The sequence below is a fragment of the Ciconia boyciana genome, chromosome 18 (genome assembly GCF_034638445.1).
Source record: "Ciconia boyciana chromosome 18, ASM3463844v1, whole genome shotgun sequence".
NCBI lineage: Eukaryota > Metazoa > Chordata > Aves > Ciconiiformes > Ciconiidae > Ciconia > Ciconia boyciana.
In genome coordinates this window covers 2,348,625-2,374,852 of record NC_132951.1, presented here as the reverse complement: position 1 = coordinate 2,374,852, position 26,228 = coordinate 2,348,625, and the positions used below count along the sequence as shown (strand labels likewise).

The 26,228-nt window shown below is 47.8% G+C and overlaps 1 protein-coding gene across 1 annotated transcript in view; it reads left to right on the top strand.

Moving 5' to 3' along the window:
• The first annotated feature begins 7,966 nt into the window (after positions 1-7,966).
• The window catches only part of LOC140661252 (carboxyl-terminal PDZ ligand of neuronal nitric oxide synthase protein-like), a 38,859-nt gene continuing 20,597 nt past the window's right edge, over positions 7,967-26,228 (top strand). Inside the window, exons 1-2 of the mRNA XM_072883112.1 lie at positions 7,967-8,249; positions 12,258-12,329. Of these exons, the coding sequence (XP_072739213.1) occupies positions 8,145-8,249; positions 12,258-12,329 (177 nt within the window). The 5' untranslated portion in view covers positions 7,967-8,144. The remainder of the gene's footprint in view (positions 8,250-12,257; positions 12,330-26,228) is intronic.

Sequence of the window (26,228 nt, the reverse complement as noted above, 5' to 3'; positions counted from 1 at the left end):
GGTGACCTGACTCTGACTGTCTCTTATTTTACTGCCAGGCCCCCAGATGAACATTTTTTAACATATATTAGAGATTTATCCTCAGCAATGTCAGCGGTGCTGAAGGAAAGCCAGGGAAAGAGTTAAGATGGGCCAAGGCTCTAAGAGGCTTTGGAGCATGGGAAATACCAAACAAAAGGATTGCAAAGGAGAAATATTTTTATATCTAATTATTATATATCCATATTTTTTACAGGCTAATAATGTACTAGTTGTTTCTCTACCAAAGAAGCTGTAATACATCAGATACCTGGTTTGCACTGTATTGTATGGATAAAACCTTCATTTCATGTTGAGATAAATAGAGATGGTCTGTAGTGTGCAGCATGAAGTCAGACTGTACATGGTATTCAGGTACTGCCAGGTAGGGGAGTGAAGTATAGGTTGAGTAGTAATAAGGTAGCAAGGTAATGCAGGAGGAGAGTGTATCCTGCTGAATACTGCAAGCTGGATCTAGCAGCAGGAGAGAAAAAATATGAAACTTTAGATCATCTGTCCCCTGTGAGAAGAGGGGAAATTTAAAGTTACGGTGTGCTCCTAAACACAAGCTTGTTTCCTGAGACCTTTGCTCAGAGGGAGTTGTTGATAAGAACAAATTGTTACTATCTTGTGATAACAAGTGAACAAGAATGTGTATTCCGTCTAGGAGAACTGTACATCTGTTAGACTGTGTGCTGGGAAAAATACCAGGTTTTTTTCTGAATCATCTTCCAGCGTCACAGTGGCAATGGTATTTGTAGGCGGGACAGAACAAAGCGTGCTCTCCTACACAGGAGGGAATTTGGCAGAGTATTGGTAGACATGTGCATTTATCGGCAGAGTATCACATACCTTCAAGAGATATTTCAATTCCAACCTCACAGTATTTTGGCTTTGTAAGAGCCCTGATCTGACTCCTAATGTAATGTCCCTGTACTTTTATTAGTTACATTCAAGATATCAAGTAAAACAGGTGCTAGTCTAATTTTATGGGAATGGGGAAGGACACTGATTATACAGTATTTTACTCATCTCTTAGGCCAACAACCTCACTCTTATTTACCCTAAATCATAACTTACTGGGTCATGATACCATGACGTGGTTAACCTGACGTTTCTGTGTGCAAATGCACACCCTCCTATGATGTGCATAGGTAACCATCAGATCCAAGGATGAGTCTGGTGATAAAGCAATTTTACAGATGCAGACCACCGATGGGTAACATAGTGGGGTATCACTCCAGAGATCAGCCTGTTTCCCTGAACTGTGCTAGCAGGTACTTTGCATGTATTTACAGGAATATTTTCACTGAAAACCTAATTCTTAAGAATTACACTTTCCCAGACAGTAAACTGAAGAGTATGAGTTTCACATCATGATAATATGCTGATCCAAGCAACTCATACTGAAGGTGAACCGTACTGCCAACTCGTGGTATACAGAATTCATGAGTCAGACATGCGAACACATCAAGCTTATGAGTTTAATAAGTAACGTTTTTCTTAAATAACAAATTTGACTTCTTCTAGTAAGCTTTTTGCTTACTGAGTCTGGATCAAAATTTCTAGCTTTTATCTAGCATCATAAGGACAACAAATGTATTCTTTTCTATATTTTTCTTTTTTAAAGATAGCCAAGACAAGGAAAACATTAAGTAGCATGTAATTTGCAAAATGAACATACAATCTTTTTTAAATATCATATAAAACTGGCCTCCTGCCAGTGGCAAAATAACAATTATTTGCAGAAATACTTCAATGTACCATTTTGAAAAAGAACACACTCCTCAACCTATTATTAAAAAAAAAGTTACTCTTTAAGAACTCTCCATCCATGTCTGAAGTTAATAGTTCCTTTTGCAATGATGGTGGGTATCTTCTGTCAGTTGTACTTTCACAAATCAATAAGAAAACAATGCTTTATAAAATGAAAAGTCAGAAGAAAACATATCTAGTAAACAGACTCCACTTGGAAAATGTCAGTGGTGGTGTTATGCTTCAGACTGGGTTTAAATCTGTATACATCAACCTATGCTTCCCATGTTTATGTTAGACCACTGAAGATTTGTGGTTGACCTACATATGCAAACAAAACATTTGCTGCATACTTGGGGTGGGGGGATTTGCATGACAGAAGATGATGAAAATATGCATAATTGTGGATGACATTTTTGATTCCCCGAGTCCTGCTGCACAGAACTTTGGAACTGGCCATGCATGAAAGAGGCTTGCAATTCTAATGGGCAGATTGCCTGGCCATGCTGCTAAACTGAGCCTTCAAGACATTAAGCTTCTGTTTCTTCTTGAGCAACACAAATCTGGTATAATCATCTAACCAAGCAGACCCTGTACTTGCACAGGACACATATGACACTGACTGAGGGGCTGAAACGATGACAGTTCCACAGTCACACCTGAGTTCATGTCATGTGGCAGCTTCAGAGACTCACTTAAAGATTTTGCTTGCAAGTTTTCTCTGTTTTCTTCAAATCCCCAATGCAACAGAGGGTAACATCACACAATTTCAGTAAACAGTACCCAATTTATCTCTTTTTGCCTCCACGTTTCATCACACAGCAGCATTTACAGGACACGGTTGGTGCCCCCTGAGGCTTACCTGCCTAAAGAAAGATTTTAATTTATCACCTAGTGATCATGAGTGATAGAGAGTTATCTGATGTAAAGCAAACGAGGAACTGCAGTCAAAACACATTTCTGAACTACTTCATCCGTCTTTATTTTGATAATTTACCTATACAGAAAAGTTCAGATTTGGCAATGGTTGGGGTTTCTGATTTGTTCCCATTTTTTCTGTTAAACTGAAGCTCGAGATCAGTTCATTTAAATGAAGGTTGGACAGTTACATAGTGGGGAATATAAATCTTTACCTCCCTTTGCTTGCCGATCTTTTTTTCACTAGGAGAGAGCACAGCTTCCTAGAACAACAGAAGGAAAAACCACATACATAACCCTCTGAACTCGCAGTAGCTTTGTATGACAGCGTTTCATGGTTGTGGAGAACTCCTGACATGCTGTTCCCCTTAAGTCTGCATCTTAACGTTTGATCGCTGACTGTCTTAACATATGAAGAAAAGCCAACAGATTTTGCTGAGCACTAATACCGCTTAATTTTGCTTCCTTGAGTAAAGAAAGCAATTGTAAGGGAAGTAGAATGTGTCTGAAATTTTGGAAATCCAGCTACAATAAGCAATTTTTTGCCTCCGCTAGCAGAGCACGTTATTCCCATAATATGCTGTCCTCCCCTTCCCCAACATGAGCTCATCCTGCTCTGTAGGAGGGCGGGACAGAAGCTGGTTGTTAGTATTATGCACAAAAACAGCTCCCAAACTCTTAAATGACTATTATATATAACTGAGATAAAATCCAAAGTCGATGAAATTAGTGAAAGGTTTTATTGCTTTGATGCACACCCCAGATGACTCCCCTGTATTCATCCTTCTGTCCTATAAAGCCATCAGTAAGTCAGTTAAGTCCCTTTGGTCTTAATTGATGAAACTTTATGGCAGTAACTGCTGTTTCTCAGTAACTGTGAATTGGGCATACTTTACTTCATTCTGCCACTTTATTAAATGTATACGGAAAAATGCTGCTTTCAAGCAAATACACATCTTCTGAAGAATGGCAAGTTAATTCGGCTGCTAAATCTCAAAGGGATGTCCATGGGCACACTGCAAGTCTGCTAGCAGGCAGAGAGTACACCGGAGGCTTTGCTCTAAAAATTGCACCAGCGCAAATAAGCATTAATAATGTCAATAAAGTTGCATGACAAAACCAGATCTGCTAAGATAGTAAGCATGCACAGATCTCTCGGATCTTACAAGTCTGATACGAAAGTGATTTCCTGTAACGGAGATTTTGTCTGCCATTACTGGACGTCTGTCTGGATGTTCTTGCTATGTCACATCTTATTTATCATCTAAAATCTTTGCAGTTCTGCTGTGCAGAAATAAGTGCTTAAAATGGTTAGCAGAAGGGAGGAAAATTCCTTGGCATCAAGACCAGGTCTCCTTTGGAAAGCATGCAGTACCTCTGCAACTCCTTGTGCTGGTTTTGGCTGGGATAGAGTTAATTTTCTTCATAGACGCTAGTTTGGGGCTGTACTTTGGATTTGTGCTGGAAACTGTTGATAACCCAAGGGTGTTTTAGTTGTTGCTAAGTAGTGCTTATACTAAATCAAGGACTTTTCAGCTCCCCGTGCTCTGCCAGGTGCAGGAGAAGCTGGGAGGGGACACGGCTGGGAGAGCTGACCCCAGCTGCCCAGAGGGCTGTCCCACACCATAGGGCGTCACGCTCGGCGTATAAAGCTGGGGCAGAAGGAGGAAGGGGGGGCGTTTGGAGCGATGGCGTTTGTCTTCCCAAGGCACCGTTACGCGTGATGGAGCCCTGCTGTCCTGGAGATGGCTGAACACCTGCCTGCCATGGGAAGGAGTGAATGGATTCCTTGGTTTGCTTTGCTTGCCTGCGCGGCTTTTGCTTTCCCTGTTAAACTGTCTTTATCTCAACCCAGGAGTTTTCTCACTTTTACCCTTCCCATTCTCTCCCCCATCCCACCAGGGGGGAGTGAGCGAGCGGCTGGGTGGGGCTGAGTGGCCAGCTGAGGTTAAACCACAACACTCCTTTATCTGGGTTGTGAAGGTGGGTTTGAAAGAAACCTGACAGGATCAGACGGGAGCGTCAGCTTCCTTCCCTGCAAGCCAACTGATGAAACGACTAAAGAATACCCTGCATATAATACCCACTACCCGATTTACACCACATTCGAGGTCTCTTCAAACAATTAAGCTACATTAGAAGAGGGATTGCCATGCAGAGTAAATGTCAATGCAGACAGAAATGTGCATCCATGAGAGAGAAAGAGAAGGAAATCTTGGTAGCCTGCGCCTGAAAAAGAAAGCTGATATAAACCTGTTCTCTGCAAAAACACGTGAAGCTATGAGCCAAGAAGCTGTCTTTGGTGCTTCACTCCTACTGTGTTCAGAGAAGTGGGACTTTCTATGTGTGCTTTGCACATCAAAGGAATAACTAGCTCAGTACCTCCATCTGAGGCAAACACCCACTACAAAGTTTGGCTAACTGTTGGCATCACGAAGGGGTAATGCTAGTAGGGGTTTGTTTATACTAAATCCATGACAATGTACTGTGTAACTGTTTCATTCCACATATTTGCCCAGTTTTATTACCCAGAAGAAAAGGTATACAGCTTTCTTACCTGCAATGGAGTAAAAAAATTTTCTTTGCGCAACAAACAAACTAGAAAGTTAACAGCTTTTTAAGTTTAGCAGCCTTCAAACTCAATTCTGAAACACAGATCCAAACCATTAATCTTAGAAGAGCTAAGCCCTACAAAAAGTTCTCAGAAGTTAATGAACATGGAATATTAAACACCTCCATTCAATTGTGATCTAACACAGTCTGGCACTGCAAGCTTTATTAAATCACAATTGCCTTATTTTTCTCAGGATTCCTGTGAGATATTTCTTTCCCCCTACCCAAAGGATTTTATAATCTGTGGGATAGTGGAAAACACCAGAAAGGAAATAAAAAGACCGTTCTTGTTATTTCATCCTGTCCTTTCTATCAGATTAAAACATGTAACTGTCCCAAGCAAAGTCCATATGCTCCCACTTATATAGGAATGCTCTTGTGGCAATGGGAGGGTAATGAGGAAGAATTTTCAGCAGCTCAGCACCATGACAGGTTCATGCGTGCCTCAGTTAAAATGCAATATTGCGGAATCAATGTAGAAACTCACCAGTAGTGGCTGTGTTAGGTTTTTTCCCTTACTAGTTGAGCTTTGCTGGCCTTAGCATCAAAGGAAGCACAAGCATAGGCTGACTGGGTGGCATCTCCTCCTCTTTGGGCTTAGGAGAACCAAAGGACTGAATCTTGCTCACTCAGTCCAAGGACATTTGCACACAAAATCTAGGTTATTCATTCAGGTCAACAGATATTTTTTAAATCAAGAGTTGTACAAGGTAAGAAAAGTGCTATGAAATGTTCTAAGTACACACTAAACAACAGCATAAAGACCACACAAAAAAACCACCAACAAAGAACTGAACTGATGAATCTGCAGGCGAGATGTGTATCTAGAGTAGTATATTGGACAGAAACCAATTAATGTATTTACATACCTGAAACAAAACCCATTTTGAGTTATGCTGTATAAAAGAGGGATTAGCATAAACATGTGAATATGTAAATGGGAAGGTAATGCAACATTATAACTTGTAAGAAAAAAAAAAAAAAAGAAGCCTGTCTGGAAACAGAAAAACTTAGAGTTTTTCTAAGACAGGAGTCTGACCACAGAACCCATCCCAGCACAAGTGCCAGAATGAGCTGCTAATACCACAAAATACTTGAACATGTAGGGTCACAGTCAGTGAACCAATATTAATTTTTTGGGCTTTTTCTCCCTCTCTTAATTAAAAGTTTCTGGATTTTTGGCTCTTGCCCATCTCCCACCGACTTACAAGTACTCAGACATGCCAAGAAACTCAGGATGATTACGCTCCTGACACAGAGACAGGGAGTTGTGCACTGTCCGCCTGTGGCCAAAATTTTCTCTCTTGCTAATGTGAAAGCCACATAAAAGGTGGTGTCCTACAACGTTCAAGCATCCAGCTGGGGAGTTATTTGCATGACAAAAAGTTATAACTGATCACTCAAAAATTAATTCTGGGGAACCCAGATGAGATCAGCTGGAGCACATATAAGCCTCCACCCCTTGGATTCTACACAATTCCCATTAATGATCATTCCTATAAATGGCAAAGAGCACGGCTCTACTAACAGTCAGAAGACAAGTCTTGGGTCTTGCCGTCACAGCTGTGCCCGTGCCTCTGCACCCATCCCTACCCGTGCTGGTGCCTGCTGAGAGCTCAGGCACGTCGGGCATCCCAGAGCGGCATCCGCAAGGGCTCACCTGCACGCCAGCAGTGCCTCACCACCGAGCCGAAGCTGGAAGGGAAGAACACCCTGAGCGCACAGGTACAGCGGTAACATCCCGTGCCCACGGCAGACATCCTGACAGTGTATTGAGCCAGTCAGCGGACACCACTGTGCGACAGGCTCCTGAGACGTACTAACAGAGCTATGAGTCACATTAACGTTGGACATACACAATGGTGTTAGCCCAGCATTCTTGTGCAGGAGCTGCAGTGAGATCCTAGATCATTGTGTACACTGTTTTTAGAATTTCTAACACGGGAAATGGAGCAGGTGCTGCTGACATGATACAGTGTGACTTGCGCTATCCAAAAAAGCAAACAATTTGATTAAGATGAGACTCCATCCGTAACCCCTGCCATCAGGAGCGCAGTGCTGCAGCTCACAGCCAAGGCAACACCACCTACCCCAAGGCGTGCTCAGGCCACTTCCTCGCTAGACAGTTACAGCTGAGAACGGGGGTTTGGTATTTTTGTGCCTTTGGAGGTTATGACATGGTGGCGTTCCTCCGTATTAAAAAGGCACCATCAGGCCGGGATAGCCCCAGACACACAGAAAGACAAAACCTCCATAAGCCAAACTTCCACAAGATGCTTCAGGTGTTTATCGTCAAGCCTACAGAGAAGCCTTTGCGAGGCAAAACCTCGCTTCCAGATTCACGGAGCTCTGCTCCTTCCAGAGGGCCCAGGCCAATGCTGAAACCGGGATTACCAAAACGAAGGCGCGGCAAGGCCCGGAGCGCCGGCTCGGGGCGGCTGCTCTTCGGCAGCCGCTGCAGCGCCGTGTGCCTGAGCGAACGTCGGTCGGTTCGGGAAAGCTCTGCGCTGCCACAGCCGGGCACGGCCCCGTTAAGGCGGCGCCTTTCCCCGGAGCGACCGGGCCGCGGCCCCCGGCGGGGCCGGCCGAGGCGGGGCGGCCGCGGGCAGGGCGGGCTCCCGCCGCCCCCCGCATCACATGAGGGAACTTCGGGCCAATGGCGCCGCGGCGAGGGCCGGGGCCCCGCTCGCACCCGCGGACGCTCATTCAAAACGCGGCCGGGCTCGGGCGCCGGCAGCTCCTACCCCTGCTCCGCCGGCCCCGGGGCTCCGCGGGGCCGGGCGCTGCCGGCGGGGATGCCCGGCGGAGCCGCGGCCTGAGGCGGCCGCCCGCCCGCCGCCATGCCGGTGAAGAACCGGTACAACCTGGTGGACGATGGCTGCGACTCCCGCGTCCCGCTGCACAACGAGGAGGCCTTCCAGCACGGCATCCACTTCCAGGCCAAGGTGAGCCCCGGCCGCGCTCCCCCAGCCCCGGGCGACGGCGGGGCCCTCGGTCGGGGGGCGCAGCCGCCCCCCGCCTGTCAGCCTCGCTCGCCCCTTCCAGGCTCCGGGGGGCTTTGGCAGGGGCCGAGGCTTCCCCGGGCAGGCATCCCCACGGCGCCGGGCCCTCTGCCCCCTCGCCTGTTGCAGCCCGGCCGCGGGTGCCGGGTCCCCGCGGGCTGGGGGTCCTGGGCCGGCCAGCTGCCAGCCGTGGGGCCTGTGCTGGCCCCGGGGCGATGGCATTGCGGGCTCAAGGCCGGGGCTCGCTGTGCCCCCCCCCCCCCCCCCCAGTCCTGCCCATCGTGTGTTTCTTCAGCTCTGAAAGTGCCCCAGCCCATGCAACAGTGTGCCAGACCTAAGGAAGCCTAAAGAAAACACCAATAAATCATGAAAGCCTTACATTGAACTATCACAATCAAACAGGTTCTCGCTCTTTTCCTAGTATTTTTTCAGCTGTTTAATCCTTAGAAGCCGCCTTGGGCGCTTCATTTGAGAACCGATCTGGAAGGACCCCTCTTGACAGCGCGGTGGATACTGCCTGTGCCAGGTGCACCTGCACATCCTTGCTCGATCTGGTCCCTGTCCTGTGCCCCATCAGGCAGGACCCCATTCCTGTCGCAGCAAGGTAACAGCTTTGTATTCCCCTGGAAACCAGCAGACTCCTCTGTGCTGCTTAAAGCCATATTAGTGCCTTATTCCATCTGACCTGTTCCTTGCATGAAAAATTGGGCAAGCAACATCTTCATTTAAATGCATGCAGTCTTCAGGTATCAGAAAGAAATATTGATATTGTCAGAAATTTCATATTGATCGTGAAGAACAGGCTGGCAGCACAGCACCACTCTCAGAAAGTGACTCCATTGGAATTGACATTCTGTAGACAGCACGGGGAATGGGTTTATAATTCAGCTGACAAGAAGAATTGCATTTTGCTGGAGCAACTCTAGGGTTCCCTTCTCCTCTTTGCAGGTGGCCTAACACAGATTAGAAATGGAATTCACGCCTGCTGTCTCCTGAGCTGGAAAGAAGGGGCATATATATTCAAATAAAGCTTTGAAACGTGGATTTTGTGCATTTTGGTTTTCCTGCTAAAAGAGCTGTAAGATTTAAGCAGGATATAGGATGGATCTGAATAGACAGTTAATCATGTATTTTAAAAATCTCTCTCTTCCTTAGGGGAGAAAAACAATTAATCTTTGATTTCTTTTTTTAAATTAACATTTGCTATGCTGCAGACGGTGCTGAGGAGAAGAAAAATCCTTATTTTGATTTTTAAAAGATGTGAAGCAACTGTACCTTTAACTGAGTGAAATGGGCTTCTTCAGATTGACAGCTTCAGGCATCCAGAGCTATTCAGAGAGTGGATAACATGCTGTTAAGATGTGTGGGTCTGAGACAGGGTTTGCATTACCTTAGTAACGTGCTTGCTCAGTTCTGCTCTGAAGTCTGTCTCTTCCAATTAGGACACTCATTGCGGGCACATCGGTCAGCTGCGACTCTGACAATGACAGGGCTGTAAGTGGCTGCCAGGTGTCTCGCACCAGGCAATCTTACTGACCACATTTAGTCTCTAATCTCCACATACCAAACTGTCTTACTTGCTCTGTAATCTTCAGGGACAAACTTCAGGAGGTCAGTTCTGGGAGCTGCTTGTGGAAAGGTGGCTGTTTGTGCAGAGCTCCGTGAGCTGGCAGGGCTCTTGCACGAGTACCCAACCTCTGCAGCGAGGCCAAAGCAGGGAGTGTGGGAGAATCTCTTCTGGCCCAGCAGTCACCAGCTCTCCTCCTGCCCCCACCTGTTAATTTCTCTTGGGTTGTGTGGCCTGTTCCCCGCTGCAGCTCTGTTGCTCACAGGCAAAACACCAGCCGGCTGCACCGAGTAGATCTGGGTTACCTGTGACTGTACTGACAGCCACCGCGGAGTGGGGAAGGAGATGCCTGCAAACCCGAGAGGGCACAGATCTGGAGCGATACAGATATGCCCTTGCCACCAAGGCAGAGGGAAATCCTGGCTCCGTCGCTCCCTTCCCTGCTGCCCTCAAGCACTCGTGGTCTGAGCAGTTTGACTCTCCTGTGGCTTACCAAAGGCTATAGCTGAACTTACTGCTCTTAAAAATACCATTTTGCAAAGGCATTTACAGAAGCATCAGAAAAGCCAGATGACCTTTCAGATTGCTTGCGGTGTTTATTTCAAGGCAGATGAAAGAGCTGTAAATACTGAGCCAGGAGAACTAATCTCTGAAAGCCCTATTAAGTAGAAGTTTTTCAAGAATAAAACCCACCACAAGCATAACAGCAGAGAAATAAAACCAGAACTATGTCAGTAACAGTGATAGCTGTGGGGCTGCTCTTGGGGAACCATTTTGTCTCTGTTGATATGTATATTATCACCCTGAATGTTTGCAGGGGTCTCCTGACTAGCTGCCCCCTCCCCTCTCCACAGGGGAACAACTTCTAAAAAAAAAAAAAACCCCACAACTTGAAACCACACACTCAAACAGGCACGATTCGTGAACCAAATGCTCTTGAAAGGGAGACTAAGCTTTGTAAAGCTTTACCCACTGCCCCCTGCTAACCTGCCTGTGACAGCTGTACGGAGACAGGCTGTGTTACAGCGGGGGAGCCGACAGACCCTGCTGGGAACCCACCAGCGCCGAGTCCGGCACCCAGCCCTCGGCTGCCAGAGCCACAGCCGCAGGACTGTACCCGGCACCAGCCCGTGCTGGCAGGACACTGGCATTTCTCATCAGGCCGCTCACCCTCTCACTCAGATGGCATTTTTCTTGCCCTCACAATATGCCCTTGACGTGCAAGTCTTTCCTCAGAGCTGTGAGCCACACCGCTTTACAACATCAATGGCCTTTTGCTCCACATGCGAGGTGACTGCCCAGGACACTGCATGTTTTCCTCATTCCCAAGGCTGAGCTGGCAGCTTTGTGCCTCCCCGGCTTGGCAGCAGCACGGGCAGCACTCCTGTGCATCTGTGCCACGTGTGCCGTCACAGGTACCACCGTGCTGCAGCAGCGGGGGCACAACCGGAGTCTGCTTTGGCACACAAGCGTTACAACCCAGCGTAAGGGGAGAATACAGGCAGCACGGCGAACAGCACACAGGAGGGAAAAATGCCAGCAGCAGGAAACTGTCTGCCTGCGGGTCTTCCCTAACAACCCACATAGCATCAGCCACATACTGACACTGCATGCAAGAGAACAGGCAACCCGCTTGCAGAAAGCTCTGTGTGCGTTGAAGTGGTGGAGGCAGAGGTGCTGGGAACCATCTGCCCACATCTCAGCCCCCAAGTGAAGGGCGCTGCAGCCCTGCTAGGTTGATGCTTACACTTAAATGCAGACACCCAATGCCAAGGGCGGCCGCTATCACAGCTCAGCCAGGCAGCTTGTTTAGGAGTGCTCCCATAAGCGTAGTTAAAAACAGCTGGTGTAGGACACAGATCTGAGCAAGTTTACCAGGATTCTGCAGACAGCTGAGCTGGTCCAACCATGCAGGGACAATGGTGTCCAGAGGGAGGATAGTCCAGACTGAAAAGTTAGGCCAGAATCATGAGCCTTTTCCAGGAAGCTAGTTGCTGCACATCCTGGCAACTTTCCAACTCTTATGTGCTTTTAGCTGTGACTCTTTTAAAAGCAGGTGTAGTGAGGAATGACAAAGGATGGACAGTCCCATTCTCAGACCCACAGGATCGTGACTTGATTAGCAACGGACACTGCTCTGCAAAGCGCTGGTAAAGGCATATCCAGAATCTGAATGAGGTCAGAGGCTCACACCCAATGTTCTAACATCCATGAACTTCTCCCTGACTTTGATAATATTATCCACAACAGATATTCCTATCATGTCCTGGGTCAGGAGAGTCTAAGCAGGGACTGAATTAATGAGAGATGCTGTTTGTCTTGAAGAACCCTACACCGTTAACTTGTACATTACTTTACAGACATTTCACTGTTCTGTCTTTCAGTATATCGGTAGCTTGGACGTACCCAGGCCCAACAGCCGCGTGGAGATTGTGGCAGCCATGAGAAGGATTCGGGTAAGTTCAAAAGAGCTGAACCCCACATGGAATAAAAGGTTACATTCACTGGAGTGACTTGGTTGCAGTGCGCTGTTCTGCATTCCCCCCCACCCTTCCTATCTGGAGCTCAAATCACAGCACAATCAGGCTTGTAACAAGCTTCTCCAGAAATTCCCAAGGCATCTTAGGATAGACTCATCCCCTGCTCTTTGCAAAGGGATCAGTTAGCAAAACTCAAACATAAAACCCTAGTCTCTGCTGAGCAGGTATGAGGGTTCTCCTTGAACCTAAGAGATTTATTTAGCCTGTTTGGGTTTTTATGTGTGTGAAAAATGAGATGTACACAACCTGCTCCACAAAAGCACTCAAATTCATTGACAGTTCCAAATATATTATGTTATTACATATTGAAATATCAATGGCCTGGCAGATGTTATGGATGTAAATCCCATCAGACTGCTGCTCATGGAATATTTTGCTGCTTTCCCCCATCCTCCAATACAGTTTTACAGTTCCTGTTTCTCATCATCAAGTCATGGCTCTTCCTCCTCTAGCCCTTTATCCTTCAGGACAGCCTGTGAATGGTCACCAGATTCAGCTACGATTAGCAGGGTGGCTAGCTTACATCTGCTTCATGTGTAACCACTTCCAGTGTATCTGCCCTAGAAGGCAGTGCAGCTGTTGTGCCTGGCTGAAGTTTTGCAGGGGTCTTAATTCTGAGGCTGTTCATATGTCTCGCATCAGCTGGAGCAGGTTTGAGAATCTTCCATTTAAAGCTTTGAAGGGATTATCCTATTTTCCCCTCCCCCCTGGAGCGTTTAACCATCTAATTTTCATTTAGAATAGCGCTTTTTAAACTTAGCCTGTAACTGGCTGGGGAGCTGATGTATTCATCTCCAGCCAAGCTCAGAAATGACATTCCCCTGCCTTTGCCTGCTCAGACTATTAGCACAGCTTTTGCTCAGAACACAGAGCAGCAGCAATCTAAATTGCCTGGTTATTTATGGAACAGGTGAACATCTATAGGAAGCAAAGGCAATAGGTGAGGACTACTGGGGCAGTTTAGATACTGGTGTAACTATTGGTAATTTTTTTATCTGAATCTATATTTAGCATCAGATTTGACACTGCACTTCTGCTGATCTTTGACTGGATAAGACCCTTGCAAGAAGAAGCAGACAGTATTTTAATATCAGTTTCTAGAAAGTGTTGCACTCTGTTTTCACACCCGCTATTGCCACGATGGTATCTAGCTCAGGGTCTTGGCAGTGCAATAGCACGCTTGAGTGCTACATGAAGCATATAAGAAACCACTCTGCATTCATGGATGCCATCAGTTAATCTTATCACACAATATTTTTAAAGTAGGCATCCTGTATTCTATACTGGGTTTTTAATCTTGGAAGCCCTTTCCAAAAAGGGAGGGCTTCCCTTTTCATGTGCGTATTGTACAGCAGGATCTTATTCAGACACTTCCTGGCTGCTGAGCGGAAGATGCTCCTCTATTGAAGATAGTTAATTGGCACTGATCCTTAATTAGAGCATAAAGAATGAACTGGGAGGTCTTTGAAGAGAATTCTAGTGCATAGAGTACACAACCTAGGAACTGAGGGAAGATGGGGGTTATTTATGTAGCATTCATTTGCATGCAGAGGCCTTGTCTATACTAGAGTTTTTTCCCATGGACTCTCAGCAGCACCAGTTGCAACTGGGAGGAAACACTGGAAGAAGCTATTGGTGGAAACTAGTATTTTGCTGCCATCTTACTGTGAGTGGTAGTGCCTGTTTGCACTGCAAGAGCGAGAAAGGTCCTGCAGCCCTGCCAAGTGCTGGCAGGGGCACATTGTGCTGAAGCTTTCATCCTTTGTGCACTCCAGTGTTCCACTGGAGTTCTCTACTGGAGCGGAAGAAAAAAGTCACATAGTACAAGCCCTAGCACAACATTTCCTATGCTGCTCTCTGTGCCCTGCGACATGGGAGGATGCAGCGTGAGCCATTCCTGGAGCGGTGGGTGAGGGAGCCAGCTGAGCAGGGGGGCAGCCCAAAGCACAGGCAGGCTGTTCCTCATGGCTTCTGCCACTCCAGAAGGGGACCAGGGAGGAGGATGAGGAGTCACAGCCCTGTCTTCCCAGGCTCTGACAGAGCTGGTTACTCTAGTTATTCATTAGTAAATTGATACAAGCTCTGAAACCGCCTTCCTCTACTATGTCTGATTCTGGTCTCCAGTCTGTGATTAAAAGCACTTGCCCCAGGGAAGAACCCTTGAGCTACCTAGCACTCAAAGTTGTCCTTAGAGTGTGAGGAGAGAGAGGGTGGTAAGAAAAGCAGCAACTCCAGTTGCTAAGTCTACTCCTTGGCATCTTACTGTCCTGTGTTTTGTACTGGGCTCTTTTGCCAGTTGCATATGAATTATGCCAGGGAACCTGGGAGGAGTTCAGTGTATTCTCCACACATTAGCAGAGCAGTCTGCTTGCAGCCTTCAGGACACGCAGAGCGCACAGGCTACGGGGACATTACTCCCAGAGAGCCTCAAATGACATGTTTTAACATTAGTCTGCTGAAATCGCAATCTGCCCTTTTGCAGTAAGTATTTAAGATGCACTCTCATAGTAAAGCTTAAATCCGTGTCCTGACTGAATGGATGCTTGTAGAACTGCTAGCAATACTCCATTAGTCACACATTAGATTCCCATTTCATAACAGACTGGAAAGCCTTGTCTCATCATGTTCTATGCTTCCACTGGAGGGAATGCAAATGCAATAGGTAGAACAGGGAAGCTGCTGTTCTTAGCTTCCCATTATGCAGAGCTAGACAACTTTAAGTTTGCTAATCCTCCCAGTGAATTATTAGCTGCATACAGCTGCCGTGTTATTATATGATCGTCAGAGTTCAAACTAATCCCTCTACCTCCTCTTGCCCTGGCAGGGGAGGTGATGAAATTAGTTTGCTACTTGAATAAGTACACTGTGCTCTGACAGGCACGTCAAGTTGCTGTTTATGAGAGTCCAATTCATTGCGCAGCTCCAAGCACCAAGCACCAGGCAGGCGTTCCGCCACCTCCCAGGGAGAAGCGGCATGCTGCTTCTGCTGTCTCCTGCTGCCCAAGGCCATCCAGGTCCGGGTGTCTGGCAGCACCTGCTCAAGCTCCTGTGTTCAGAGTCAGCGTTCTGGTGGAGCTGGCTTTCTGCTGAAGTGGATTCATCTGCAGCTATTTGAGCCTTCTCAGCACTCTAGGGAGCTTCTGTACAATACGAGATTTTTCTTCCTGCAGAAGTCAAGTGGCAGCTAATGTGAAGAATGTGGAGATCCTTCTCGAGGGCGCAAACAGCTCCCTGATTCAGCAGGGTCATCCCTTCCCTAGACACACTACTCCTGACTGCCTGTTAGTGAACAACTAAATAGCCAAGTTCTCCCCTTGGCCAGGTGAAGGCTCTCACTGAGGTTAAGAGGAAAGATGTTGTGGAGCCCACACGACACTGAAAGAGTAACAGGAAAGCTTTGGTAAAGATGCTTATGGGAACAGGCCTGGGGGTGAAGATGGGTTTTTGTAAAACACAAAACATTTCTTTGAAGCTCCTGAGGTTGCTTGGGAAATCTTGCCCTGGGAGACGAGGGAATGGATGGCTTTATGCGAAGGGTTAACATCACAACATGTCCTGCGTCCGTTCCCCAGCTTCCCCAGAGCTGACACTGACCAGAGGGGAAACAGTCAGCTGTTACCTTCCTAGAGCAACGCTCCCCTCAGTCCAGCACTTCACAGCCAGTCAAGCAGCCCTGGTAAAATGCTGCTATTTCGAGTGGCAAGTTGTGCAAGGACATGGTAGGAGTAAGTGTCAAAGCCTGTCATCCCCACAGACAGCCTGCTGCCAGCAATTCCCCAAGTCACTCCGTTTAATTACCTTTAAGGCACAGAAGCAGTTTTTCTGGAATTTGCACTTAAGATTCTATGAAGCCGAGAAATTTCAGGTCTGTTTGGAAGGTCTAAGCTTGGGCCTAAGCATGTATTAACACTCAGAAAGGAGCCAGATGTTAGATTATTTAATCATTTTGTAAGGGAACAGCCAACTGGTGCTGTGCCCATCCAAGCACCAGGATGAACAAACAGGAGGCAGGCATCCAGACTAATGTGTTTCTTCTGTTACCTCCACATTTCTTAGGCTTAATTGAATTGAGAAGTCTTTTCCCCCAGAGGCCAGTGTGCCAGAGAAGGAGAAACATTTATAAATCTTGACGCAGGATACATCAGAAATGCCTGATTTCTCCTTGGCATCAGAACCGGGTTCTCACTTCAGCCTCCCTCTTAGCCTAATCATTCTTGCTGCACCATGCTCTTAAGCAGAGCCTCAACGCTTTGCAATTTCTCCACATGGTATTCTAGCGAGGAAGTGCAATCTAGCCACACTATAAGTCATATTGACTGCCAAATATCAACCGGTAGTGTTGAAGTGTGACATGACATCAGTTTAAATCAGGACGAGTAAAAGTTACAATCCCACGGTGCAGCCTTGTGCAGCAGGGACAGCCACACAGAACCTGCCTCTCCTGCACCCCAGCAGCTCCCAGTCTGACAGCTGGGCTGGCTTCGTACAGCAGCTTACACTTAAAGCCATGCCAGGCTGTAAATTGCAATGGTTCAGAAGCAAATATGGATGACATTTATCTGCTCTTGCTAGAAGAGGAGAGGAGCTAGGTGGATAGCTGGCAGGGGGCAGGATGAGTGCCTTCAGCCATCTCAGTTTAATTCATCACTGTGTGGCAGACTTCAGGGGCAGAGATGTTTAGTAGACTTGTTCATGAGATTCTTTAAGAACACAGTTCCTTCAGTTTTCCCAGGCAGACCACCTTCTTAATACAGAAGAGAAGTTCACCAAGATAACTGCTGCATAGATTCCTCTGATATATTCTGCCTATAAGCCCTTCCTGAGTTGTTATGCTTGGAGCTAAGTCTTCCTGCCAGCTTCATGTTAATCTGAACTGGAGTTGTGATCAGTACTAAAAAAAGATAGAAGCTGAATTCCCAGCTGCTGGGTTTCTTGGTTAGTCTTTGCAGCCTCTCCCACTATAATGAAGTTACTTGGTCTGCTGCAGCTGAAGCACAGACTCAAGTGTGGAAGTGCAAACTTGGAGCGCTTGCCCTGGTATAGACCTCTGGAGCTGCATGCCAGCATCTATTGTCGGACGGGAGTTTGTTCTGCTGCACTTCCTGGAGGGCTTTTCCTTTCAGCCTCTTTGGAAAAGCATCCAAATGCTCAGCTAATGACAGCCCTGCAAAAGAAAACAACCCTAACATCTTAAAATATTTCAGCAGTCTTCAGACTGCTGGTGTGGACCTTTCTTTAGTTCTCAGAATGCCATGCACCTTCTTTTCATTTACAGGAAGGTGCAGGAAAAACAGATGACAGTTCTTACATGGTTAAAGTGTAAAACACAAGCATCTTGTGTGTCTGCTCCAAACTGCTAGCACACCCTGAGCCAGTTAAAGACACAGCTGATAGTACACGGTGGTGGTGGGGAAATGCTCCATGTTGGTAACCAAGTCCCATTTACTAGATGCTTTACAGATAGGAGGGCTGGGCCATGTCAGTTCACCCAAGGCCTGTAAATAAATATTGTCATCACGTAGCAACATTCACTAGATCACACGAAGAACAGTACTGTAGATGATAGTCCCATGCTGCAGTCATGGGTCCAATCAACATTTATACTGACAAGCATCCAGGCAGACAGCAGACCTTATGGGAAGATGAGAGGAGGACTTCAGAGAGACAAGCTTCCCCAAGCCTGTACATTTCTCTTCCTCCTTCTCCCCCATACCAAAAGGACAATGTATTTACCCCAAAGTATGCTCCAAGAGAGCATCTTTTTCTAGGATACCTTCCCTGCTTCTCTGGAGAACCATGTGTCATGGTTTGGCCTCAGTCAGCAACCAAGCACCACACAGCCGGGGTTGCTTACACTGGTACATAGTAAACAGAGCCTATAGCCTCCAGGAGAGAGCAGTGGTTTTAGGTATCCAAACCAAGTATACATGAGCGTGTACAAACTTGCTCGGATACCTTTTGCAGAAAGTCTGGTGTCAGTTTTGGCTCTCCTCCAAAGCAGAGGCCTAAGAAAGGCTCATGCAGCTTCACGCAGGCAGTACACGATCAGACTGTAGTCAGTCCTCAGCACAGCCTACAAGTCTACCGCAAAAAAACCTGAGGAACTTGCACTAGTGACTTGGAAGATTTGCAGGCGATCATGGATGGCTTTGTGTCCTCTGCCTGCTCTCTGGATCTTTCTGTGCTTCTGTCTCCCTGTCCAGCAGCACCCACACCTTTGCTTGCAACCTTAAAGCTATCTGCTTTATTTAGGGAGGATACCAGTCAACACAACAAAGCTACAGGCACAGAGAACAGTCTCTCAGGCAAGCAAAGAAAGCTGAGATTGGCATGAGGGCATCAAGAGCAGAGGAAATGACTTGGCTCGAGGCATCCTTGCCATACAGCCCTTCTCTTCCCCAGGCCGCTGGTGCCCTGAGCAGGGCTCTGTCCCATTACCTGACCCAGCTGCGGGACTGCTCCGCTCCAGGCACTACGGTCTCAGAAACACCAGTTACTCCCAGGGTCCCATCCATGACAGGCATCTGAAGCAGTTTAAGGTTTCCACCACACAAGATTAAGCTAATTGATTTTACCTTTCCAGGCCCTGGCAAAATACAGCAAGTGTTTTCAGGATGGTAATTAAGTGTTAATTGCAGCTAAGTTTAGCCCTAATGCCTCATTAGTTTGTTTTCCTCTATTTGTTGCAGCTATAGCAGAGTCTCCTGCACAGGGATGGGGATCAGGCTGGGCTTCCCGGGAGGCAGAGGAGTCCTGCAGCGTGCTCCCAGGGTCCTGCCCGAGCCATGCCAGAAAGCCTCTTACCTCCTCCTACCCAAGAGGAAGAGATCTGGGTGTGGAGACGAGAGGCCCTTAGACCTGAACGCTCTAATTCCTATCTAGGCAGCAGCTCCGCAGGGGTCTCTGGCGTGCCCAGACACACACATTAGCCCATTTTCATGACACAGTAGATTTTGCATCCCTTCCTATTACTCCCTCGCTGGAGCCTTCACTGCCCCAGCCCCCTTAGCAGGTTCTTTGCCCTCTCCCATGCCAGAGTGGGTTTAACACGGGCAGACAGTACTGCAACTACTACGATAGCCCTGTATTCAGTGCCCTGCTCTACTGAAAAGCATTTTACTGTTCCACACTGCAGACAGCACCTGAGTTTGGTTCCCACAGTCCGTTTGCTGGTCTTTAAGAAGATAACAGACCTGACAGAGATGCCCTTAGGAAGAGAAGCCACCTTACATTAGGAGATGACAGCCACATCCCAGGTCTTACCTTTCTGCAGCACAGGCGCTGCCAGGATGCTGAGGAAGGAGGCGAGCCCTCTGGCAGGAGGTCTAGCAAGAATCCATTTCTCCAGGCAAAGTGAGTGGCCTCAGCTTGAGACTGCAGGGCTTCCTCTCACAACAGGCAGAGCTGCAGCCTCCCCCGGAGTTTGATAGCCTCTCCCCTTTCCCAGTACGCCCTGCAGCCCTAATTAGTCAGGCAGGACTATATCTCCTGGAGGTCCCTTGCCACGAAGGCCCAGGGAAGGGGGAAGGCTGGGGTTGGAAGGGTGGGTGATGCAGGTGCAGCTCCTTAGGCCTCTCTACATGTGGTCTCCAGTCCATGGTCACCTTGGCAGGCTCAGGGGTGTTTCATGCATATGCTGCTTTACTAGCCTTACAGAAAATTTAATTTTCATAAACTGAAGAAATGGCTTTAAAAATGTGGAAGCTGCTTTTCTAGAAGAATTGAGTCTGCCACGTCTCAGACTAACCCAAGCTTGTTTTATCCAGTTTCTGCTCTTCGTATTATCATAACGCAAAGGGAAGAAGCTCTTAATGAGATGTTTTTGCAGTGGCATCATCACAGTGTTTCTAGGCAGCATTGTGTGGCTACGGTGGAGAACTGACTGTGCTCTGCTTGTACGTCTTGAGTGGGAGGAGAGGAATAAACACCTTTGAGACAACACGAGAATCCATCCTTCTGCTCACTGCTTGGGGATGTCTCACCATGCCACAGAGCCGCCCCACTGATTTATAATCTCTTGCAGGTTTCCACCCTGCTCATCTCCAACCCCAAATCACCTCTGGACTTCTTGCCACAGAATAATGATTAGTTATCTTCTGCCGCTTAACTTCTGAGCTGAGCGGTGACTGGTCTAGCTGTGAATACAGGCCACTGCAACAGAAGACAGCTTCGAGCTTTCTCAGTAGCCACATGCTATGACCTAGTTCTTGAGAAGTGACTGGTGATTGCAGACGCCTCAGTGCTTATACCCTGTTCAGAGAGTGCGCTAGGTATGATTGATAACAGATGGATGGAGGGATCAGTCAGTGAAATGTGTCATCTCTAAGCAACAGTGGCCTTTTAATGCCTTCCTCGGAGTGCTGAAAACTGGATGGCTTCTCCAAGAAGGGGGTGGAACTAGTGAGGCATATTGATATTGTTTTGCATAGGAGTCATGATGGATTGGAGTTTAGTTGAAGGCTAATAAAAGCAGCAGTTAAACAGATAAAAGCTATATTAAAATGTTAGTACTAAATAGAACAAGACAGAGCTTTTTGTCTGATGCTAAATCTTGGCAATGAGGCAGGTACCTTTTAATTGTAAAATAAAGTGGCTTTAACAGTATTATATTACTGAAGCATCTCTAGCTAAAATATCAGTGTATGAGATCTCTGCAAAGCTTTTATCTAGTTTGAAATAAAGTAGCTTTTTCAACAATTATGTTCCTGGTTGTAGAGTATTGCAGAGATGAAATATAATGGCTTTCAAATTACATTCTGGTGTAGAACACTCAGCCAAAACTCAAAGCTGCTTCTTCATTGGTGTCTGAAAAAATGTAATTGAGATGGCAACCAGAGTGGTGGTGAGCACATTGGATTAGCTTGTTAACGAGGAGGTGCCCTAATCTGAGTGACAACGGCATGGGCAAGGGCACAGAGGCTGGGGTTGCCCACGGTGTGGAGTGCCTGTGCTACGCTGGCGGAGCAGAGACCCTCCTTGTGCAGCTAACATGGGTGCACGCGGTATTTCTGCTAGAGCAGGTTGACGTGTTTCAGGAACAGGAACAAAACAGAACGGTCCATGAAAATACACACACTTAAACCTGCCCCATGGGTGGAGCTATCTACATGCAGGGGGGAAAAAAAAAATCAGCTTGTAGCCATGGTGTAACCTTGTGCTTTGACCTCAGCCTTTCTGGTTCTTAGGTTAAGAGTGTCTGCACTGGGCATGGGGGGAAGGCTAGACCTAGTGCCACAATGGCGGGTGCCTTAGTAGATTTAGTAGATGCTGTCTTGATTTCGTCCAATGCAAGGGCCCTTTGTACTTCGTGGATCGGTGTTCTGAGGAGAGGGGACCCTGAGGGACCATGACCACAAAGCAAAATTCTGCCTAGTAAAATAAGATTTGCTAACAATAGCTTGGTTCTACACTTGCTTTCTTCATTCTGCTTTTGCTGTGTACTAAATGAGGTCTGAAGGCAAACAGAATCGGTGCTACTTAACATAATACTTTGACAAGCTACTTCATGTTTTGACCAAATAACTCTGTGATAAATCTACAGAATAAAAGTCTTGAATGGGTCCCTGGAGGGAAGGATATTTTGATGAGGGAGCAGAGATTTTTTTCAAAGGCATTACAGAATGGTTTTCTTTCTTTCCTACAGCAGTGATTAGACATTCTCTAAATGGCCTTTCCCTGGGCCAGATGGGTTATTTGGACTAATTGGCAACCGCCTGACTGTTTTCAGGACACCTGAGTCACCTCCCCCTTCCTCCACCCTTCTGTCACCGCTGCTGCCGAGGTACTGCCACGCAGCGGGTCTGCTGGAGGGGAGGATGTGGCCCCTTGCATTGCAGAGAGCGTCACAGGCCAGGGCCCCAAGTCACCCTGCTGCCTGCACAGCCAGGTCCAGCACACCCCCAGGCATCCCACCAAACCCTCTGAGCTCCAGGGTTTTCGTTCTAAAAACAAATTATTTTTGTCATAGGAAGAAGAGCAGTGGGACATGTTAAGACTAGATGCAGTGTGATGGAGGACTAGACATTTACAGCTGGCTCCAGGAGGGTGTAAGGCACACAGCTACTCTTCAGGCACACAGGTCCTTTGGTAGAACTGACCCAAACGCTGGTGTCTGCCACTAATACCTGCTGCCTCGCCGAGTGTCCTGTACCTACCGCAGAGCCATACGCGGTGCACGAAGCACTAAGGTTCAGTGATCCCAAGCCATCGTGGACCGGTTCAGTCCTGCTGCAGCCTGTGCTCCTGCCGTTAATGATTACAGGGCCTAAACTTCCAGCCCAGGCACATTTTCTTATTTTCATGTTGTTGCCTCCCCGGGGCAATGCTGGTCTCCCGCTCGACTTGCTTCCTTGCATCTAAGCCAAGGGCAGAAGCTGTGAGCTGGATGCTGGGAACACTGTGGTTAATCATTGAGCTGTATACAAGCAGCATGGGACGCATTAATGTCCACAGCCTCACACCTAGCTGCTGACACCCCAGGGACACTGGGAATGGCACTGGGGAGCAGAGCAGGCGGCAGGGAAGTGGAACCGAGCATCGAGGGTGGCTGCTGGTCACTGCTGAGCAGGGGGACACCACAGCATGTCGTAGCTGTATTTGCAGCGTGAATAGGGCACAGCCAGGTGGGTTCCCACTCTTTGTAGCTGCTTTTGTGTCTGGCTGTAACAAGTCCTTCATCTTTACTTACCCGTCTGTGAAGTAGCTGTATACCCAGCTGAGGACCCTGGCATGCCTCCAGGAGACCTGGGCACATATGCTGCCCAGCACCGCGAGCCTGCAAAGAGCTGACAAACAAATCATCCAGTAGCCTCTTGTCCAGGAGCCTGAAGGCCCAGCCCAGGCTGCTTGCCTCTGCCTTGGCCCTCAGCTGTGATGCTCTGGTACAGTTTTGATCACAAGACCTCTGTGACAATAAATACTGATATCATAAAACCCTCTTTATCCATAATTCCCACTCTCTAAACCCAGGCTGTTTCTCTCATCATGATTCGCTAACTTCAGTAGCTCCCCTGAGGCTAACAGAGTCCTTGAACTGCTTAATATTCTGGAGTTTTAGAAATGACACAATTAGCATTAATTTTTCTTTCTCTTGTAGTAACAGTCTTGTTTCCAAATTTGAGAGTAGGATTTTATGGACAGTTTGAGGAGAACCCAGAGACCTTCCATTAGATTTACAGATTGTCACAGAGAGGGGTTACCGTGGTCTATTGGCAATTTTATTAGCGTTCAGTAATTTCTAACCAAGGACCACTTGGCTAGAAGCAGCGTGCCAGCTGTGCTGCGCCTCGCTCTGCTCAGGTCTTCACATCTGGGTAGTACCTGGGTGGGACTGATGCCTGCCCAGGAACAGCCTGGCAGGAGAGGGGTGAGCTCCCTTCTGTCTTCGTTTTTGCTGTGTTCCAGAAATGCACGTGATACAAGAGCTCTTGGGCAGATTTCAAAAGACCTTTGTGCCCCGTGTGTTGTTCAGAACAACCAAGATTCCTTCTAAAGTCAGGGGGAATTAGGAATTGCATGCTTTAGAAAATCCCTCTTAATAGCTGCATCTAAACATGGGACCTGACTCTGCTGATTTTACTAAGGAGGCAGGATCTTTCAGTACTGCGTGCCAAGTCTTTACTAACAGGCCTTACACCCAGTCCCTGGGGCCCTGCAGTGCCTGACCCCCTCCAAGCTCAGTGGCCTGTTCCTGGCCAGAATTGCTGTACTCTTGTTCACAAATGCAGACACATCCTTTCTGTGCAGCGCTTGGAGGCCAACTATAAGTCACTGGGCTTTCCGTAAGAAATGTTTTCTCAAGTGGAACTGTTGGAGATCGATAGTATTAACAGCTACACAGGAAAGTCTCCTTGGCTGGGAATAAAGCAGATTATTTCAGTCCCTGCCTGTCTCAGACCAGTACATAGCAAGGCTGTTCATGAAAGTGGCTGGCATTGAGAAGTAGAAGGGTTCAGCTGCACCCAGGGCTCGAGCTAGCAAAGAGCTCTCTGCCGTAAAAGAGAACGAAGCCTGACTGCACCTAGCAAACGAGGCATGAAACCTGGTCTGCACAGAGCAGCATGCGAGGCAGCTCGGCATCCCTCCCACTGTCATTCTGGTCTAGTTTGTAATCAAGTGCTATTTCTGAATGCAAATGGAGATCAAGTCTTCATTCTAGCTTGAATTCTGCTTGCTCAAAGATAGAGGTGCCAAGTCCAGCTTCCTACCTCTGCTGTAGATACGCAAAGAAAATGGTAATTTCCGTAGTAGGTGGCTAGGAGAAACCACAAGACACAGAGCTGTAGGACAGCACCCAAGATGCACATGGTGTGTGATAGCAAGTTCAAAGCCAGGAGATGGTCCCTCCCCGCAGCGTTTACCAAAAGCAGGTGTTAGTCACGCAGATGTAGATTCTCCAGATTCTCAAAAGCAAACTAGATTCCTCCTCCTCCTTTGATAAGTATCCGCCCCGGGTGGACGTGCTCAGCATCACTCTCCCCCGCATCCTGTAGTCAGAGGCTTTGAGGAGGAGGCTGCAGCCACATGGTTTCTCCTGGCTGCAGAGCAGCACGGCTGCTGGAAGTAGACCACCACAGTAGGTCACATCTGGCCCGAGCAGGGGCTGGGTTGACTTAGTTACCGGTTCGAACACGTGGGCCTTCTACACCTTAACCTCCCCTGCCTGTTCTGAGCCTCAGGAGCACGGACGCGTCCTCTCCATCCCTGCGTGCAGAGCATGGCTCGCCCAGCCTGCCTCTCTTAGCTGCCTTTGCCTCTGGTTCGCCGTCCTGCTTCGCTTGGAGTGCCTACACTAAAATAGCATTATTACATAAACACGGAGGGAAGTGTTGCATTATTTAGAGACCTGAAATCCTGGCACCTGCCTTTGTCAGAGCCTCAACATGGCAGTGGGATTAGGATTTCTCCCCGTTGCTGTGCTAGTATGAGCCCCTGCCAGGGCCCTCGTTAGGCACCCCTGGAGCCCCCACCCCACGCACTGCAGCTCCCTCCGCCCGCACGGCCGCGCCGTGGTGGGTCCTGCCAGCTCCCACGGCCACAGACTGCTCGCGGTCTGAACGGGTGCTCTGCTCCCTGAAGAACAACCGTCACAAACACCCCTGTGAAGAGCCAGAGAGCGAAAAATGGGCTTTCAATTTTTATTCTCTCCAAACAAGCAATAAACACCAGCTCCCAGAGAGAGAGCAAAGCCATCCTGTTACTCGTCCCTGTCCCATCTCCCCCTCCTGCTTCTGTGAGGGCATCAGCTCCTCTTTTCCCTCTCTGCACAGCTTAGCCATAATACCAAGAAGGAAGCAAGGAGCATCTCCCCTGCTGTCAGGCGCATACAGCTCGCTGATGGCCGCTGCATTAGCGGCCTGTCAGGGTCACAGGGAGGGGTGGGAAGGGACCGAACGTAGAATAGGGATTTTGGAGTGGGCAGCAGAAATCCTCAGTTGCTCCCTGCTCATGTCTTTGTACAGGCAGAATCTGGTGGCCTGGCCCTGCTGGCTAGGTGCTGGGTAGCTGTCACTCAGCAGGGGACTGGCTGTAACCAGAACAACTGAATGAATGAAGTAGAAAATGAACATCCTTGCTTTGTGGATGAGAAATCGATGCACAAAATACTCCGTTACCTTCCCACAGCCATGTAGGGGGTCTGAGGCTTTTTCATGGGGCTCTGGGCCTGCCGCAGAGTCCTGGCTCCTGCTCTTCTGAGCTTTGTTTGAACATTGATGAACAAGGTTTAAAAAAATTCAATCTCCTAACTTGCCTCTTGTCCTACATACCAGACTGGAGGGCAACTAGGATATGAAACATCATGTGTACAAAAACAAG